Genomic DNA, 16,948 nt, shown 5'->3' with positions numbered 1-16,948 from the left:
GTTTCAGGCACTCTTGTTATTGTTTTACATGGAAAATTTCATTTAATCTTTAAAACGACCTAATGATGCAAATTCTATAATTATCCTCATTTTGTGGTTGTGGAAACTGGGAATACTGGAAGTGAATTCTTCCCTAGAGGCTCCAGATAAGAGCCCAGGCTGGCTGTTGTCTTGAGCTCAGCCTTCCAAGAGCCTAAGCAGAGACTCAGCTGAGCCTGGCTGGACTTGTGACCCGTAGAAATGTACACTCGTAAATGGATGCTGATTTACCTTACTAAGTTTATGATAATTTGTTATGTAGCAATAGAAAACTCATATAGTTGCATTGAATCAGTAACTTTTAAGCTGGTACCTGAAAGATAAGTAGGAGCTTGCTTGGTGAAGGAGGTTAGGTAGAACATAATGTTCCAAGTTAAGAGGACTATATATGCAAAGTCTTAGATTGTGGAGGTCTTCAGGAATTCAAAGAAGCTTAACATACCTGGACCATGAAGTGTGTATGTGGTGAGGAGGAGGAGGGAATGTGAAGGGGGAAGCAGAGATACAAGATAAAGCTGGAGGAGGCTGGAGGAGAAAGAGAAGGCCAGGTCAGGAGGATCTTGTAAATCCTCTAAGAGTTTGACTTTATTTTAAGGGCAACAGCAAGCCATGAAAAGTTTTATTTGGGATGTGCAAATCAGATTTACTTTTTAGAATGACTCTCTACAGGGTGGAGAATGGAATAAAGAACAGCAGGACTGCAGGCAGGAAAACCACTTAGGAGGCTATTGCAATGATGCAATTATGAGTTGATGGTGCCCTGAACTAAGAGAATGGCTGCTTCATACTGCCAGTCACAAGGCTCTGACAAATTAATTTATTATAATATTATGGTATTAGTTTGTCAGAACCTGGTGATTAACTGAAGTAAGGGGTAGAGATAGGGAAACATTTAAGATGACTTACAGGTTTTTGTCTTGGGCAACTGTATGAAGACATCATTAACAGAAATAGAAAACTCAGGAGGAATAAGAGTTGATTGAGGGAGGGGATGATTAGGAATCCATATTTTGATATATGTTGAGTTTGAAGATGCTGTTTTTCAGAAGGAGATACCCATAAGAATTTGATTACAAGTATCTGGAGTGCAGGTCAATATTCTGGGATAAAGAGATGGATTTGTAACTCATCACCTTGTGTTAGGCTAGGCTAACAAATAGTGACAATAGACCCTCCTGCCCCTCCACAGTTTCAGCGGTTTAACATAATGGAAGTTTAGGTCAGAGTAATGTGCACTTCTCTTCCATGTGGTCCTTCAGGGATCCAGGTACTTTCTCTCTTGTGTTTCTGGCATCTCTAAGACAGTGGTTCTTCCCTAGGAGTGATTTTGTCGCCCAGGAGATATTTAGCAATGTTTAGAGACAATTTTGGTTGTCACAATTAGGAGAGACGCTACTGGCATCTAGTGCAAAGAAGCTAAGGATCTGCTGAATATCCTACAACACAGAGGACAGCCCCTCACAATAAGGAATTATTTGACCCCAAATGTCAACAGTGCCAAGGTTGAGAATCCTTGCCCTAGCACTTCATCATCACCTCACGCAGCTGGTAGAAGAGGACATGGCATGGAGGCGAGGGCATGGCTAGTTCTTACTGGTAAAATCTGGAAGCAGCAAATATCACTTCCACCCCTCCACTGAGGAGTGAACTTAATCACGTAGCTACAAACAGAAAGGGTGATAAATTTAATCTAGGTCAAGGGTTAGCAAACTACAGCCCTCAGGACTAGTCCAGCCCCATTCCTGTTTTTGTAAATAAATATTTATTGGAACAGTCATGCCCGTTTGTTTACATATTGTCCATGGCTGCTTTCATGATACAAAGGCACAGTTGAGTAGTTGCAACAGAGACTATACGGATGGACTGCATAGACTAAAATATTTACATCTGGCCTTTTGCAGAAAAAGTTTGCCAACTCCATGTAGAGATATATAACCAAGACAAAGTTAAAATGAATTTTGTTAGATGGCTATTGGTCTTCGCCACAAGACATGATAGTTGAAATTACGATAGAAGATGATAATGTCCGGGGAGAATGTGTGTGGTGAGAAGATAAAAGATCCTAATATTATGTACACAGATAACTTTATTGACAGCAAGAACACCATGACTGGACTTGGAAGGAAGACTAAACACAAACTTAAATATCATCTTAGTGCTCTTTCTCCAATAGCCATTGACGTGAAAGAAATTAAGAAAATACAATGTTAAAGAAAGGATAGCTTTGGAAACTTACATTAGACTTTGGCATCAACTCACATGTCCATGTTTCCTTTTTATTTTTATTCTTTTCTGCCTTTTATGGGGGATTATTGAGTTATTTCAAATTTTCTTAAGTATCTTGGTCTTTTTGAATCCTCTATGATGGAGATGGGAAGTAGCTGAAATATAGTTTTTAAGTGTAGTAGGTATGAATGTCTGTCTGCCAATTTGGACATATGAGAAATGTCACTTTATTTTCCGTAACGTGATATAATTTCTATATTTTAGCCTTCATTTTAAACGTGGCAGGAATTTGATCTCAGCCCACTTAGGGTCTTCTTGGGTGGTAACTATGTCTCAGAGTTGGGTGGGGAGGGCTTATGTAGCACCAAGCTATGTTGGGGAACATGTGCCTGGATTTTCATTTATTGATGTTGGCATCTGCAGAGATGCCCATTCTTCTGTATTGTGTGACGGTAGGCCTGGAGATCTGCAAACTATCTTTCTCATAACTCTTTGCCTGCTGGCTTCTAATTGGCTTCTGACAATGGGAGACAATGGTGGGAATTCAATGGAAGGAGGAGGGGAAGACGATGTTTCACATATTTCCAGTTCCTCTCAGCATCCCTCAAACAAAAGAAGAGGGTTGTGGCTCCAGCCTCCAGGTTCTTTTGCATTCCCAGCATTAGCCGTGTTCTCCCCCACCCTGAGAGGAACCACCAGCAGCAGTCTCAGAAGTTCAAGCAACAACTATGCCCTCCTCTAAACTTCCAGATGCAGGTAACCTCACCTCTTTCCTTTTGTTCTCCTTTTTCTTATTTTCCTTTTCCTTTTTTTTTCTTTTTAAAATTACTAATATTTGCATGATTCAGTGCCTCATTTTTGCTCTTTCAGCCTTCTAATACCTGTTTAACCTGTTCTATTTATTAAGTCCTTTCTCTTTGAAATCCCTAGAGCCATTTCTGTTCTCCTGCCTGGACTCTAACAGATACATCTGAAGTTCTGTCTGGGCTGTGATTGACACATGTCTCAGGTTTCTCCTGTGTGTACTTGTGTCCAACCTGCAAGAATGTTGAATGCTTGCCAGCTACCAGGGTTGCTCCTGGATGTGCATGAAATATCCTTTTGCCGCTGCATCCCTCTGGGTGGTAGGAATTGCTGCTGCTTTGTTTTCTGCTTGCATCCACATCAACCTTGTCTCTCCATGCCATGTTGAGAGAAACTCCTTGGGAGAAACCCTGTGAGGCTGTCTGAGAATCGTCTGCCTAGACACACACCACATAGACAGCTCTCCTGCTTCTGCATTATGCTGGGTGTTCTTCCTCCCTGGTCTTTTCTCTGGGATAAGGACATAGCTCCCTCTGCACCCAAACTCACCCCTAGGACATGGTCCCTTCTCAGAGATGCAATGATAGCTAAGCTTTCTTTAATTCTTTCATCCTCTCCTTCTTTCCCTAAACTTGGGACTATTTCTGGTCTCCACTGTATGTGTGTGTGTGTGTGTGTGTGTGTGTGTGTGTGTGTCTTTTTCTATGTCTGTGGGGAGGAAAGAAAAGTTTCTGATATGCTTTTAAACTTCAAGTCCTTCTTAGGGCCTAGGATTTTGAAACTGAAAACTTGTACAAAAGTTCAACTCTTTTCTTGCCCACATTCCGTTGGGTCACATTCCTGCCCTGAGGTCATACAGACAAAACATGAGCTGCTTAAAAATGGGAGGGGCAGGGGACAAGGTAGGAATACCAGAAATACAAGGTACATCTGTTAATTTCCAAAATAGTATCCTGCCCCAAATGTTTTTAATTCACCCAAAACCATAAAGTCTCTTTTTTCCTGATCTCTACCTTTCCTTTTCTCTGATCACAACCCTCTTTCTTGACTTTCCATCCTCCCCTCTAACCTTCACACCCTCCCGCCAGCTCCCTTGACCCTCGTCTGGTTTGTGTTGGGGCAACTTGTGCACGTTTGCATCATGGCACTCACCGCATTCTAACGGCTGGGGTCTTCATGGGAGATTGTGGCAAATTTGTGAGAAAAGTGTTCTGTTCTATTGCATTCTGCATCTTCAGTCTCTAGGACAGAGCCTAGCATATAGAAAAAGGTTCAATAAACTGAGGAGAAACTGATACCTAGGTTTAAAAAAATTGTTTGTCCAAACTCTAAGTATTAAAGACAACAGCTAACACACCTAGCACTGACCATGCCCCTGTGCTGCTCTTAGCAGCTTAGATACATTGACTCTTTGATTCTGACAGTAATTTTGTGAGAAGGTATCTATTATTATCCTCATCTTAGAGATGGGGAAATGGAGGCACGGACAGCTTCAGCAACTTGCCCAAGGTCACATGGTGGTAGCAAATGAAGGAGCCATGATTTGAACCCAGGCAATTTAGTTTTAGAGTGCATGTTCTCAGTCACTAGGCCATGCACCTCTCACAGATTGACTTGGCTTTTGTAAGAAGAGGGCACGCTCATTGTGTAAAGGATTCTGACACATTTTTAAAATTGCACAGGTCTAAAATGCCTCCAAAGAGGCATAAAAGGAAGAAAATATAGGGACATGCAATTATATTGTTTTACTCATTATTAACAAGGATAATTTATTGACACATTTACCTTAAAAGCACCAGGTGACAAAAGGTCAAATTCTTATCACTGTCACACTAGTGTCAGGATGCTCATGGTGCTAAAGGGTCATGTTTTGTTCTGGACATTGAAGAGAACATACCCCAAAGAAGGGGAAGGAAAAAGGAACTGTAAATCCAGGAAGAATTATCCCTATTTTTAAAGCATCTGAAAAGAAGGGAGCAAGAGACTAGACATCTTTCAAGTGCTCTGATCTTTCCAGAGAAGAAAATATAGAGTAATTCAGAGTTTTATTCAGTTTCCAGAGATGCTAAACTTAAGCCAAATGGTAACTCTAATGAAATAGCCATGGAGGTGGCATTTAAATTGGTCATTGAAATAGCCTTGAAACAAACATTCCTTTCCACAGGAATTTGACTCAATCCTTTATAAATTTAAGTATAAGAAGTTTACATTAATCATCATTATTAATTTTAAGTAAGTATGAGAGGTTTGGCCAATTTTTCTGGGCAAGTAATAGTTAATCTGAGAAACTTTTTCATTGCTTCATTACTTATTATAACCCTGAAAATCAGACAGATTGTTTTGTGTGTGAGCTCCCTTCCTTTACTATAAACTATGATACTGATAATGATTATACCTTCACTTTTGTTGAAATTCTGATACTTTTCCTTATTATTCTATGTTAAATACATATAACTTGTGTCTAATATGATATAGTGGAACTATTTCCTTATTCAAATAAAAAGAATTATCCATAAATTACCATGGAAGAAGCAAGGCAGATTGAAGCATTGAGTGCTGAAAAAAAATCAAAAGTAAAAAGTCCTTTGGCCCATTTTGGACAAAGAACACGCACACATTCATTTACTCATTTATTTAAAAAGTGTTGAGTACCTATTATATACAAGGCAAAAGTTGGTATGTTAACAATGTCTATTAGAATATGATAATAAATAATGACTCTAAAAATGACCAGTCTATCAATTCATTTATGTCCTAATGGCTGGTTAAGTTAACGATGGGTGTTGTCCATTTAAGGCTCTTAAGACACCCCAAATCCTGGTAAATAATATGCACTGTAGTTATAGTAATGCTTTTGTTTCCAAGACTAATAAATAATAACACCCCATTGAGGTGTTAAGAATCTGAACTAGTCACAACTATGGGTGGAGAAGTAAGCTGGTACCATAAGCCAGATCTAATTTTTCATCTGATTATTGGTGAACATTTGACATAGTATATAACTACATTAAGTACCTAGCAGATATGCATATCAAAATGCCATATTAAATACATATGTATTGTTATAATAAAAGGAGTAAAAGTTAATGCGGAAATTTCATTAAGGAAATATTAGTAGCCCACATTATCTGTATATAGCTTCCCTACTACTTATTAAACTGAAATATTCATCATTTTTGTTTCATGTGTATATTTTACAATATGGGAAATTTCATGTAAAATGGAATCATTTATTTTGTGATGAAATTTGGAACTGCAGTGGAATCTCAGCTTTATTCTATTTTATTTAAAAATATTAAAGCCATGAATAATGGTAAAATTTTAAAAATGGAACTAGATAAACACGTGAAATCACAACTCATCACTTTTATGTTTCTTTATTTTAAACTCTTCTACTGTGTAACTATAAAATCCCTTTGTTATAGAATTCCTTAGTTATGTCTTCTTTTACTTAAATTTAGTCTAGGAAATTTAGATTTTCATTGATTGTGTCTCTCTGTATAAGATTGAAGATAAAAGTCAGATAATTTTAAGAATTATTGTTAGGTAAAAATACTTTTTGTGATCTCTATATGAAAACTCTTGAGCAATTTCCTCTCAATTAAAAATAATGCTAATATTTCCCATGGGTTATAATATGGCAGCAACTTTTTGAAAGTAATTGAAATATGTTAATGAGAGGAGTATATTTTGATGCTGAACTTAGTGTCAGCAGTCCACATATTATTGAAATGATTTTTTTCATAGATGATGACCTACGTCTTTATTTGCCTAGAAGTTTGAAAATTGTTAACAGTAGAGAGGTTAGTACAATGTGGTACCAAATCATACACATCAGATTTCTTGACACATTCAGGTTTGAATGGACCAAACTTTCATTCAATTAGGCCCTGGCCTTTGCAGGCAGGAACTTCTTGTTTTCAGTGTCTTAACTAAAGGACAATGAAACTATAAGAACAAGCTACAAAAAAAGGAAGCATCTTAAAAGCAAAAGTCTTCTCTGATCATTCTGTTTTTGTTTTCTTTATTGAACACAGACCTGAATGCTTCTGCGCCTCTAAAGGTTTAGAACATGGCTATCGGGCAGGTCAAAGAAGCACAAAGTTAGAAAAAGATTGGCTCTTATTTTAACCATACAATCATTGGCCACCAGCACTTCCCTGGGCTCCTCTCCTGTCTCTGTGGTGCAGAACTTTCTGGAAAGATCACTGTTCCTGTTCTCATGCTTTTCCAGGAAACACAATATCAATGCTTTCCATCAGGAGCTCAAGAATGGCAAGGCTACCCTTTCCTGTATCCATCCTGCCCCCACCGACGAAGCGCCATCTGTTTTCTTAACTGCTAGGTTGGGGATATGACGAGAATGGATAGAAGAGTTCATCTCTCATCTCTTCAATATTATGCTAAGTCTCTTAGCTAACAGGAAAAAAAAAAAAGGACTTAGGATGGGGTGGGAATGGTCATACATAGAGGGGACAGTGTTTTCTGGAATTTTTAGATACCACCAAGGCACTGGTAGTTAAGTGGCTAGGGGAGACCAAAATTTTGGAATTTCTGTCAATTCACAGGACAAAGATTCATGACTGCCCTTTCCATTCCCAAAGCATTTATTGATGGATTGATTACCAGATTGATCTATTTAACGAAAAGAGGCACTCTTCTGTTACAGGGAATTAAGTCAAGAAAGGTTGGAGCTGTAAGCACTGGTGGTGGATTCCAGTTTGGCCATGCTTTCTGATCCCTAACTACATAGTTGGATAAGAAAGTGCATCAGTTAGATGTGAAAAAGCATATGCTGTCTCTCCAAAGTCCAGAAGTGCTTAAAAACTGTGATGTATATAATTCGGAACAATAAATTACGTGCACAAAAGGAGTTTATCATAACATAAAATTAAAAAGTGACAATTTCATCACACGGTTACACTGCTGTTTTCCTTTTTTTTCTTTTTTTTTTGGTTTTGTCCTTTTTTGTTTCATTTTTCATTTCCATTTTTGTTTTTTATGGAGGGTTGGGGAAGGGTAGAGATTTGGTCCACTGAAGATTAATCACCCTCGATGATATATATATTAGAAAAAATATCAGCAGCAAGACTCTCTGGAAATAGATTCTGTTTGATGTAGCTAGTCTGTCTTTTCTGTTTTGCCCTCTTTCACGGCAGCCTCTGAAGTTTTCCGCAGGGGGGCTTTCTCCGAATTGGCATGTCCTTGGCCAGAATCCGCTGCTCCGCCGTTTTTGTGGGTAGTGTGTTTTTCCAAGTAGTTCAGCATTTCACTGAGGACTGTTTGGAAAGTGCTTAGGGCTGCACATATTGCTGGAGTCCCAAAGCCATGAGTGATCAAACTGGAAATGAGAAGTGGTAGGAAAAAGAGATGAACAACTTACAGCATGAGGCAGGACAACAAATCCTCTCATTAGATCCAGAATATTAAACAGGCATTTATTGTATTCCTAAATGGTGCCAAGCCTTGTGGAAGTTAGAACATGAGTCAACGTATTGCTTTTGACCATAAGAAATTTAGGACATATTTGGAAGAAGACTTGTCATTGATAGACTTGATGTGCACTAGTTATTAGCAAGTCTCAGTGTTTAGCACATGACTTGATTCTGATTCTATGTCTCATTAACAACCAGAAAATACAACTTTCTATGTGTGGGAATCATTTGGCTTTTGAGAACGGCATATATACTTGTATGGGCATAGATCACACAAGAAGAGATCAGAATTGGCTGAGTGTGCCCGATGGCCAGCTATTCCTCTAAATCCATTCTTCTTTTCTCCATAGTAATGGAGTTTTATCTGGGTACATGGCCATCCAGCTGGAGGCTACATTTCCAAGCTTCCCTTGCAGCTAGGTGTGGACATGGCACTAACCACCCCCCCCCCCACTAGAACATGATGGGAATTGTTGTACGTGATTCCCACCTGCTTAAAATGAAATTGAGTGCCCTTTATTTCCTCTCAAAATAGTTCTGCAGCTATGCAGATGAGGATAATCACCTTGGTGGTGAGGACAGAACAAGATGGAAGGAACCCACTCACCTCCAGTCTCCTAAATGAGAGAAAAATAAAATTCTATCTTATGTAAGCCACTCTTTGTGTTAATTAGCTAACTGATTAACTAATAATCATAACTAATGAGCAGATGTAAGGAGCATTGTGGTAGCCTCAGCATAGGTAGCCCTTCCAACCATGAGAAATATCATCTCTAGTTGAACAAATGCATAATTATAGATTCACTCTCCTTGTGAACAGAATCCACCCAGATTGTTCATTTGGTTAATTGTTTCTGAAGTGACACTCTGCCAGGTTGTTCTCCATAATTCATTTCTTGTAATAATATAGAAAAACATGCTTGACATATGCATAACATAACATATGCATATGTTATAATGTATATACAATGTGGCACATATATTGTACATTCACTAAAGCAAGCTATTAACTGCTTACAAGTCCTAGGTCCTAGGTTGTTATAGTCGCCATGACATTAGCAGTTTTTGAATCAGATAGTACCATCCTCCATAATATGTTAACTAGTTAGTTACCCCTCATAGGGTATATAATCTTTAGGAGCAAAAATAATAAAATCTTAAAAGAACGCAAATGAGGAATTTAGGCTCCATGGCAGCCTACTGATATGCCTCAGTGGTGATAATAATAGGATCTACCACATGGAATTGTTATTTACCTTAAGCCATGCAAAGGGCTCAGGATGATGTCAGACCTATAGTAAGTTCTCAATAAATGGTAGATATTGTTGGTTGTGGATATTCACGGTGAGAGTAAAATTTTCTGCAGGTCCCTTATTACACTCGACAAGTTGCTGGCATCTTTCATCTGGAGATTTTACAAAGCTTGCCCTATGCCTAGGTCATCATTAACATACATTAAAAACAAAAAAGACTTCAGTCTCCAATTATTTAGAAAACAAGGATGGTCAGTACTTGGGCAACTATGCATGCCAAAATTTGTAATATAAAACATCACCATAGTTCAAGCGTATGCATATCTTTGTTGCAGTGTCTTGCTTTGCTGAGCAGGAAAATTGACTTCAGCTCCATTTCTACAAGGAGATGACTAGAGGGGAATTCGTCTGCTTTAGGTTCTATCAGGGAGGCTGGACAACAAATGGAACTGATTAGAGTGGTGGAAGAATTAATTGTGTCTGTGCCCACAGAAAGACCTGAGTGAAGCCATCCATTAATGTCTAGATGCTTGGCCTTGGGTACAACTGCCTCATTTCTCATGCTTTATTCCTGTTTAGGGCTCCTTGTACCATTAGATGAATTTTGTTTTCCTCTATACTGCCATATCCTCTTGGTTGTGACTGCCCTCTTCACCTATAGCTGAGTGTGCAAAATTTAGTTTCACTAGATTAAATATTAAAGTTAATAGCGGTATTTGAGTTCTGACCATATGCCAGGCCCTGTTCTAAGTGCTTTATTCTGTATCACCTCATAAATCCTGGCAATAACACTAAGATGTAGGTATTATTATTTCCAATTTACAGATGAAGAAACTAACAGCCAGAGAATTTAAATAATTTGCCTGAGAAATCTGAAATTCTGTAATGCCTCTGGACTTACGTTATTCTCAGGCTGAGGCTGTGTTTTACTCCTTTCCTTTGAGAAATCACTTTCTCCTGGCAGTTTTAGCTTGGTTTCTCTGACTTTGTTCTATGTGCAGACTTGTAGGCCTGGAAGATGATGAGTTTTCTTACTCACTTTCTTGTCTAAGACTAAGGTTTTAAAACATCAAGTACAAAGTGGAATTGTTTGTATAAATGCTTTAAATCTCCATGTCAAAAAGAGTTGTTGCCATAATTAAAGATTCTTAAATTGGTATCCCTTCTTGGCTGATGGTCTTGCTTGCTCCTAAAATATGTGTCTGACCATTAGCAGGTTGCGTTGTCATCTGCCATGCACTGAGAACCAGCTGTACCAAGTCTTCACGTTGGCTCTGACCTTAGGCACTTTGTGACTGAGCAAGTTACTTAGCCTGGTAAGATGACAATGGTCTGATTAGAACATCTGCAAGTTTCTTTCTACCTCTAAGCTTCAATTTACCAGTATTAATACTTATGGTGCTCTTTTGCAAACCCACATCATGGACAGAGGTTATGGAAGTTGAAAGACCACTGAGCTGAACAGAGAAGTCTAAAATTGAAATTGGAATATTCAACATAAGCAAAGTAACTACTTGAAGTGTTACTTTTCAACATGAAAAACATTACACAAATTTTGCTAGTTTCCTTAATTTAACATTACTTGCACATAAAAAATATGTGTGGCACACTGCATAGGATGATACTTAATGCAAAGGATAGCCTCTGTTCTAGCAGTTTTCAGTGAAGTTTATGAAACCAAATAATTAAAGCCATCTAATATTGTATTAAAATAGCACAGAAAAAAGTGTGAAATCGCAGGATAATTGTAAAGAATTTCTGGGAACATCATGCTATTCTGCTAGCCCCAACCACTCCGGAAAAATAGGTGCATATTTCATTCATACAAAAGGAGGAAACATACAAAAAGGAGGAAAGCAATAAGATGGAATCTACAGGAAAACAAAACAAAAACAGAAATGATAGGGCTGACTTTCAGTCCCAGACTGAAATAAACTAAGGTAATCTATAAGGTAATACACTGTAGTCAAATCTCCAAAATCTCTGATAATGGGGATCATTTTTTGCCTTTAGAAAGTCTTATTTTTCAGCCACAGACTTCATATTTAAGTTATACTTGGCATTTGCATATATTTTCATCAGATTAACATCAGAGAGCCTTTCACAAGCAAATATTACCTAGGTCAAATTGCAGCCATGATGGTTTGAAGTAGGCAGTCAAAATCCAACAGTTCTTCTAAAATCAGATTCATCTAAAAGTTTATCCTCAATGAGACGAGGGAAGGAGACAACTAGCATTGTGTTAGATGTATTGTCTTCATGCCACATTTTAAAAATGTTACTGAACAGTGGCAGAGGATACAAATGTATCAGATTTCTTAATATATTTGCATTTCCCAGGTCTCCTTCCTTCACCCTTTGTAATGAAGTGTTCTCGACTTTATTCTTGAAAGGCTTATCTCTCTTCTTTATCCTCAACCCTATGATGGCCATTCCTATTGCACACCTTTGTCCTTCCTCTTCTTTTCAGCCAATCTAAAGTCCACTCACCCTTCAAAGCTCCTTGGGCAATATTGAGAAAAAGGAATTAGTTTCCTGATTCTTTGATTAAGATATTGAAAAAGGGGTGCTCCTGCCAAAGCATAGAAACTTGCCAAAGTGATGAGAAGACTTAAATAGAATTCTAAGGAGAAAGGAGTAACAGTCCCCCCCCAAAATGTAAAACTAGAGCTCAGAGAAGACAATGGGAAGAAAATAGACAGGTGAGGGTAAGATCTCAGTCATCGAAGCGAGGAAGAGGAGTGGGAGCCCTAGAGCATAAGTGATAATCGAAATCTACCAGAGTTTAAGTTAAGAGACAAATAAGATGCTGTACATATCTCTAAAAACTTTTCATTTGGGCTCTTACTATAAATTGGTAATCAAAATTATAGCCTAATCTTAAAAAAAAATACAAAGAGTGTTAAAACAAAATAAAAACAAAACACAAACCAACAGCAACAACAACAAAACCAAACAGGGCTGAGATGAAGCACCTATGCTCTCCCTGATATTGTCTGCTGCCAGCATTTGAGGATTAGTCACCACCAGGAGGCAGCAGCTCAGTAGAGAAGGGGTGGGACTCCAGTGTAGGGAATAATTGAGTTAACAAAAGGCTCAAAGTTCCTTGGTTTCATCAGGGAAACTCTGATGCCCAGGTAAGTAGGATTTAAAGTTATATTCCAAGAATGGAGAAGAAGAACAATGCAGGGATAGGCCCAAGGCTTCTCGGGGGAGAGAGTGCTATGTTAGCACATGGAAGATTAAATGGTCATTAAGATACTTTGCTTTCTTTAAGGAGAGTTTAATCATTAAAATTGGCAATGGTATAATTAATGGAGTTGAGACTTTTTTAAAAGTATGTATAAGAAACTCCTATTTCAGGATAGAGAAAACACAGGTGTGTTTCTGAGACACTGAGTTTGTCAGGTAATCTTTGAAAAATCATGGAAGATGGGAGAGGAAGTAGTGAAATGGAACAGAGAAACATGCTTTAATAAAGCAGGGGAAAAAGAGATTTTAGCAACTCTGGGTTATTAAATTACATTTAGTTAGTCCTTTAACAAATTTCTTGAGATATTTAAAAAAATCAGATTTATTTGGTTTGAATTTACGTACGGTAATATTTACCCTTTTTAGGTATATAGCTCACTGAATTTCAACAAATCCATACAGTTGTGTAACAACCAACATTAGCCAGAAAGTTTTCTTGTGCTCCTTTTCAGTCAGTTCACTCTCCCCAGCCCTCACCCCTGGGAATCGGTGCTCTAATTTCTATCCCTGCAGCTTTTACTTTTTCCCCAAAAGTCATCTAAATTGAATCATTAAGTCTGTAGTTGCTGTAATTTGTTCATGCAATGGGTTATTACAAATCTGAAGTGTTAACACTTAAAAAATAGAAGTGCTCACTGAAGTGCTGGATGGGTTCAGTAAGGAGCCCAATATGGTAACTGTATTTCCTTTTATGAAAGTGTTATTAGAGCAGAGCAGTAGCAATACAATTTACTGTAGGATTTTTAGCAATGCATCCGACAAAATCTCCCAAAATACCATCTGATAATTTTGGGGGGAATAATGAGGTAGATGACAGCAGAGTAAGGCAGATTCACGGCTGGTTGGATGACAATACCCAACGTGTGGACTTAAGGGCAGTTGTTAACCTTGAAGGACATCTCTAGGGAAGTGTTGCAAGTCTCTCTCATTAATTCCACTCCGCGCAGCATGTTAATTGACAATGTGGTTGAAGCCATCATGGATTTGTAACTGCATGGCTGGCATTAAAATAGAGGAAAATTACATCATTGGGTAGCAGAACCAAAGTTCTGAAATATCTTAATGCGGCAAAAGGCTTAGTTGGTGGGCCCAAATCAATGATGTGACATTTAGAGGAGATTAAGGAAAACATATCCACTTGCAGTATAGTGAGAGAGCAATTCTTAGGGAAAAGTCTTATGGAATCAGTAAGTCTAAATCAAAAAAGCTAGGGTCAAAATTTGAGGTTTAGAACACAGCCAGCCAGATTTGGAAGCTATTTTTACCTTGAACTATTTTCTCTCTCTCTGCCTAACTAGATTCCAGCTCATTGATTTCATTTTCCTATTACTAATTTCACACCGAGGAGCAGGAAGTTTCTGACAACTGACTGTGAGCAATGCAGTCACCCGCTGGGAAAATCGAGACTGCGATGGTTTATGGCACCTGATGTTAGAGAAAATGTAACTTACATTTAACAGTCATCTTCTTAATTTTATTCATGGTTTTAAAAACTCTTATTTTGCTAGACCTCCCAATTAACATTCTCTAGAGCATCTTTCTGCAACATAAACCATCTCCCCTAAGCATTAGGGTACGTTCACATTTCAGCAACCTGGGAGACACCACAGGGTAGAACCACGCTTTCTAGAGAGATCGTATACGTGTGTGTGCGTGCCCACCTGAGGACCCACACTTTTTGCCTTTTTACAAGGTGGTGTCCTAACCTCTTCTTGACCAATGAACTTGACTTAAATAAGTTCTACCAATACAGACTTTAACTTTTTAAAAGAAAATATATCGCAACAGTTCAAACTGTATTCTCTGTCAGTGGGGTTAAAAATGAAGAAATTGAGACTCAGAAAGGAAAATGGTAATCGAGGATGAAAGAGAAGAGACTGCAATATGAAAGAGAATAAATTATAATCCTTTCTTCTTTTTCCTTGTGTGGTTTTGCTAATGTGACAATCCATCTTTAACTCAGCATTTATACTTATAACTACTTGACATTAATGATGAGGGCTATGAAGACACTTCCGTATACTAGAAATTTCACAAACTTCTCCTCATACCTGTGATTCCTGGGTAAGTGCATTTTTTCCCTCTAGCCAAGGTCTTATGTATTTATCTTTAAAATCTCCAAAGCTTCAGTGTTTACTTGGGATGGAAGTTAAAATAGGATTCTGAATGGACATCTACCAGAGGAATAAGAGCTATTTGACTTTCCTTAGTCTGAGTAAATATAGTTTACATTTCACTAGAAATGTATGCTAGAGAAATGTCACAAAGCTGTTTCCATATTGCTCTAATTGTCCTTCAGAAATGCTTTATCGTTTTTATTGATTTTGTCTAAACTAATTTAGATTAAACCACTACAGCAATTTTCTGAAACACAGCCTGAAGCAAACGTCTATGGAATCTCCCCCTGAATTCTTCCTATCTTGGCAAGAACTGGGCCTGGGATCCAGTACATCCTTTCCACCTCCCTAAGCAAACACTGATTTTATATGTATTGAAAAAAAAATGAAAGCCACATTAGTATTTGCCACTGAAGACTGGGCCATTCAGTTGTGTCTGCCAACCATGGATGGATTTTTTCTGGCTTTCTTTTGAGATACAAAAAGCTGGAAGTAGTAGATACTATGATGCTACAAACTAGAATATTGAAAATCAAGAAAAAGTAGCGTGCCATCATCATTTAGGCAATTAGAGTAAAAGGTAATTTCATTTTGTTAAATTTCTACTTTCCACCTGGAAAATGTTTGACAAACAAACTTCTCTTCCTCCACTTCTTTTCACAGGGTAAATGTTGAAAAAGTTTGGGCTAATATTCCTATTTTATGTTTCATCGTTCCAATGGGTGTTTGCTATTATATATCTTTGATTTCTCAAATTGCATACAGATGGCACTGTCGCCAGCCTCAGTTCTGCTTCTTGGTCTCCAGGAGGCATGCAGGCAGCAAGATTTAAAGAAGAGACAAGCCTTTTCCTTCCCTCCTGGATTATTCAGCTACTTCGAGCTTAGGTCCAAATGTAGCCCGAGGCTCAGTCTGTATTTCCCACTACAGCTTTAGGTAGCAGCCAGAAAAATGTCTTCTTGCACTCTTGAGAACAAATGTGAGGTCAGGAGGCTGGAAAACAGACCCTGGAGAACAGCAGCAAAGGATTGTGGGGCTTCTCGGCAAAACCTTACTTCTTTCCAAAGCTATGTGGATAAGGCACTTCATCTCTCTGAAGCAGCACAACCCCAGAACAGGCCACGGAGAGAGACCTCACTCGGAGGAAAGTAGCTGGACTTATCCTCCCAGAACCTGATGGCATCTATCCTTTGTAGCCTAACTGGTTGAGGAAATAGAGGAAAAGGGAAACTGGTTGATTGTGCTCATTTCCTACATAGATTATATTGTCTCATGGACCCAAGTGCTTCTAAAATGGAGTTTAATTAAGGTGCATAATGAAGATATATGGTTCTCTGGTGGCAAGGTTTCTTTGAAATCTATTCATTAGCAAGGCCTTGGCAGCATTCACAAATGTTCTATGGTTCCTTCAGCTGGTGGTTCTCAACCCTAGATGCACATAAGAATCACCCGGGAGCTTATTAAAAAAAGACCGTGGGTCCCACCCCAGAGATCCTAATTTAATTGGTCTGGGATGGGTCCAAAGCATTAGTATTTTTTAAATAGTACTTATTCAGTTTAAATTCAGCTAGGGAATTGAATGTTTTCCCTTATGGCCAAGAAATAGCACTTAACTGCTGTGTCTGCTATTCTTCCCAGGAAAAAGAGGATGATAAACTTCTTCAGCATTTCCCCTAAGAACTTCTGCAGTATCTTAGCTGCATGGGATGTTACTAGGTAGCCTGAGAGAAAATAGTTTCTGTGATCAAGTTTTGGAAACATGGGGCTAAGTATTGTGATCAAATGTTGGAAACATGGGGCTAAGTAAGCACTCCTTCCACTC

General features: G+C 38.3%; 1 protein-coding gene across 1 annotated transcript in view; it reads right to left on the bottom strand.

Moving 5' to 3' along the window:
* Window positions 1-5,686: 5,686 nt before the first annotated feature.
* TFAP2D (transcription factor AP-2 delta) overlaps window positions 5,687-16,948 on the bottom strand; it is a 55,640-nt gene continuing 44,378 nt past the window's right edge. The window contains exon 7 of the mRNA XM_001502872.5: window positions 5,687-8,410. Coding sequence (XP_001502922.3) covers window positions 8,191-8,410 — 220 coding nt within the window. The 3' untranslated portion in view covers window positions 5,687-8,190. The remainder of the gene's footprint in view (window positions 8,411-16,948) is intronic.

The sequence above is a fragment of the Equus caballus genome, chromosome 20 (assembly GCF_041296265.1).
Source record: "Equus caballus isolate H_3958 breed thoroughbred chromosome 20, TB-T2T, whole genome shotgun sequence".
In the NCBI taxonomy this organism is placed as follows: domain Eukaryota; kingdom Metazoa; phylum Chordata; class Mammalia; order Perissodactyla; family Equidae; genus Equus; species Equus caballus.
Note: the sequence above shows the minus strand (reverse complement) of the source record. Positions and strands in the feature narration are given on the sequence as shown.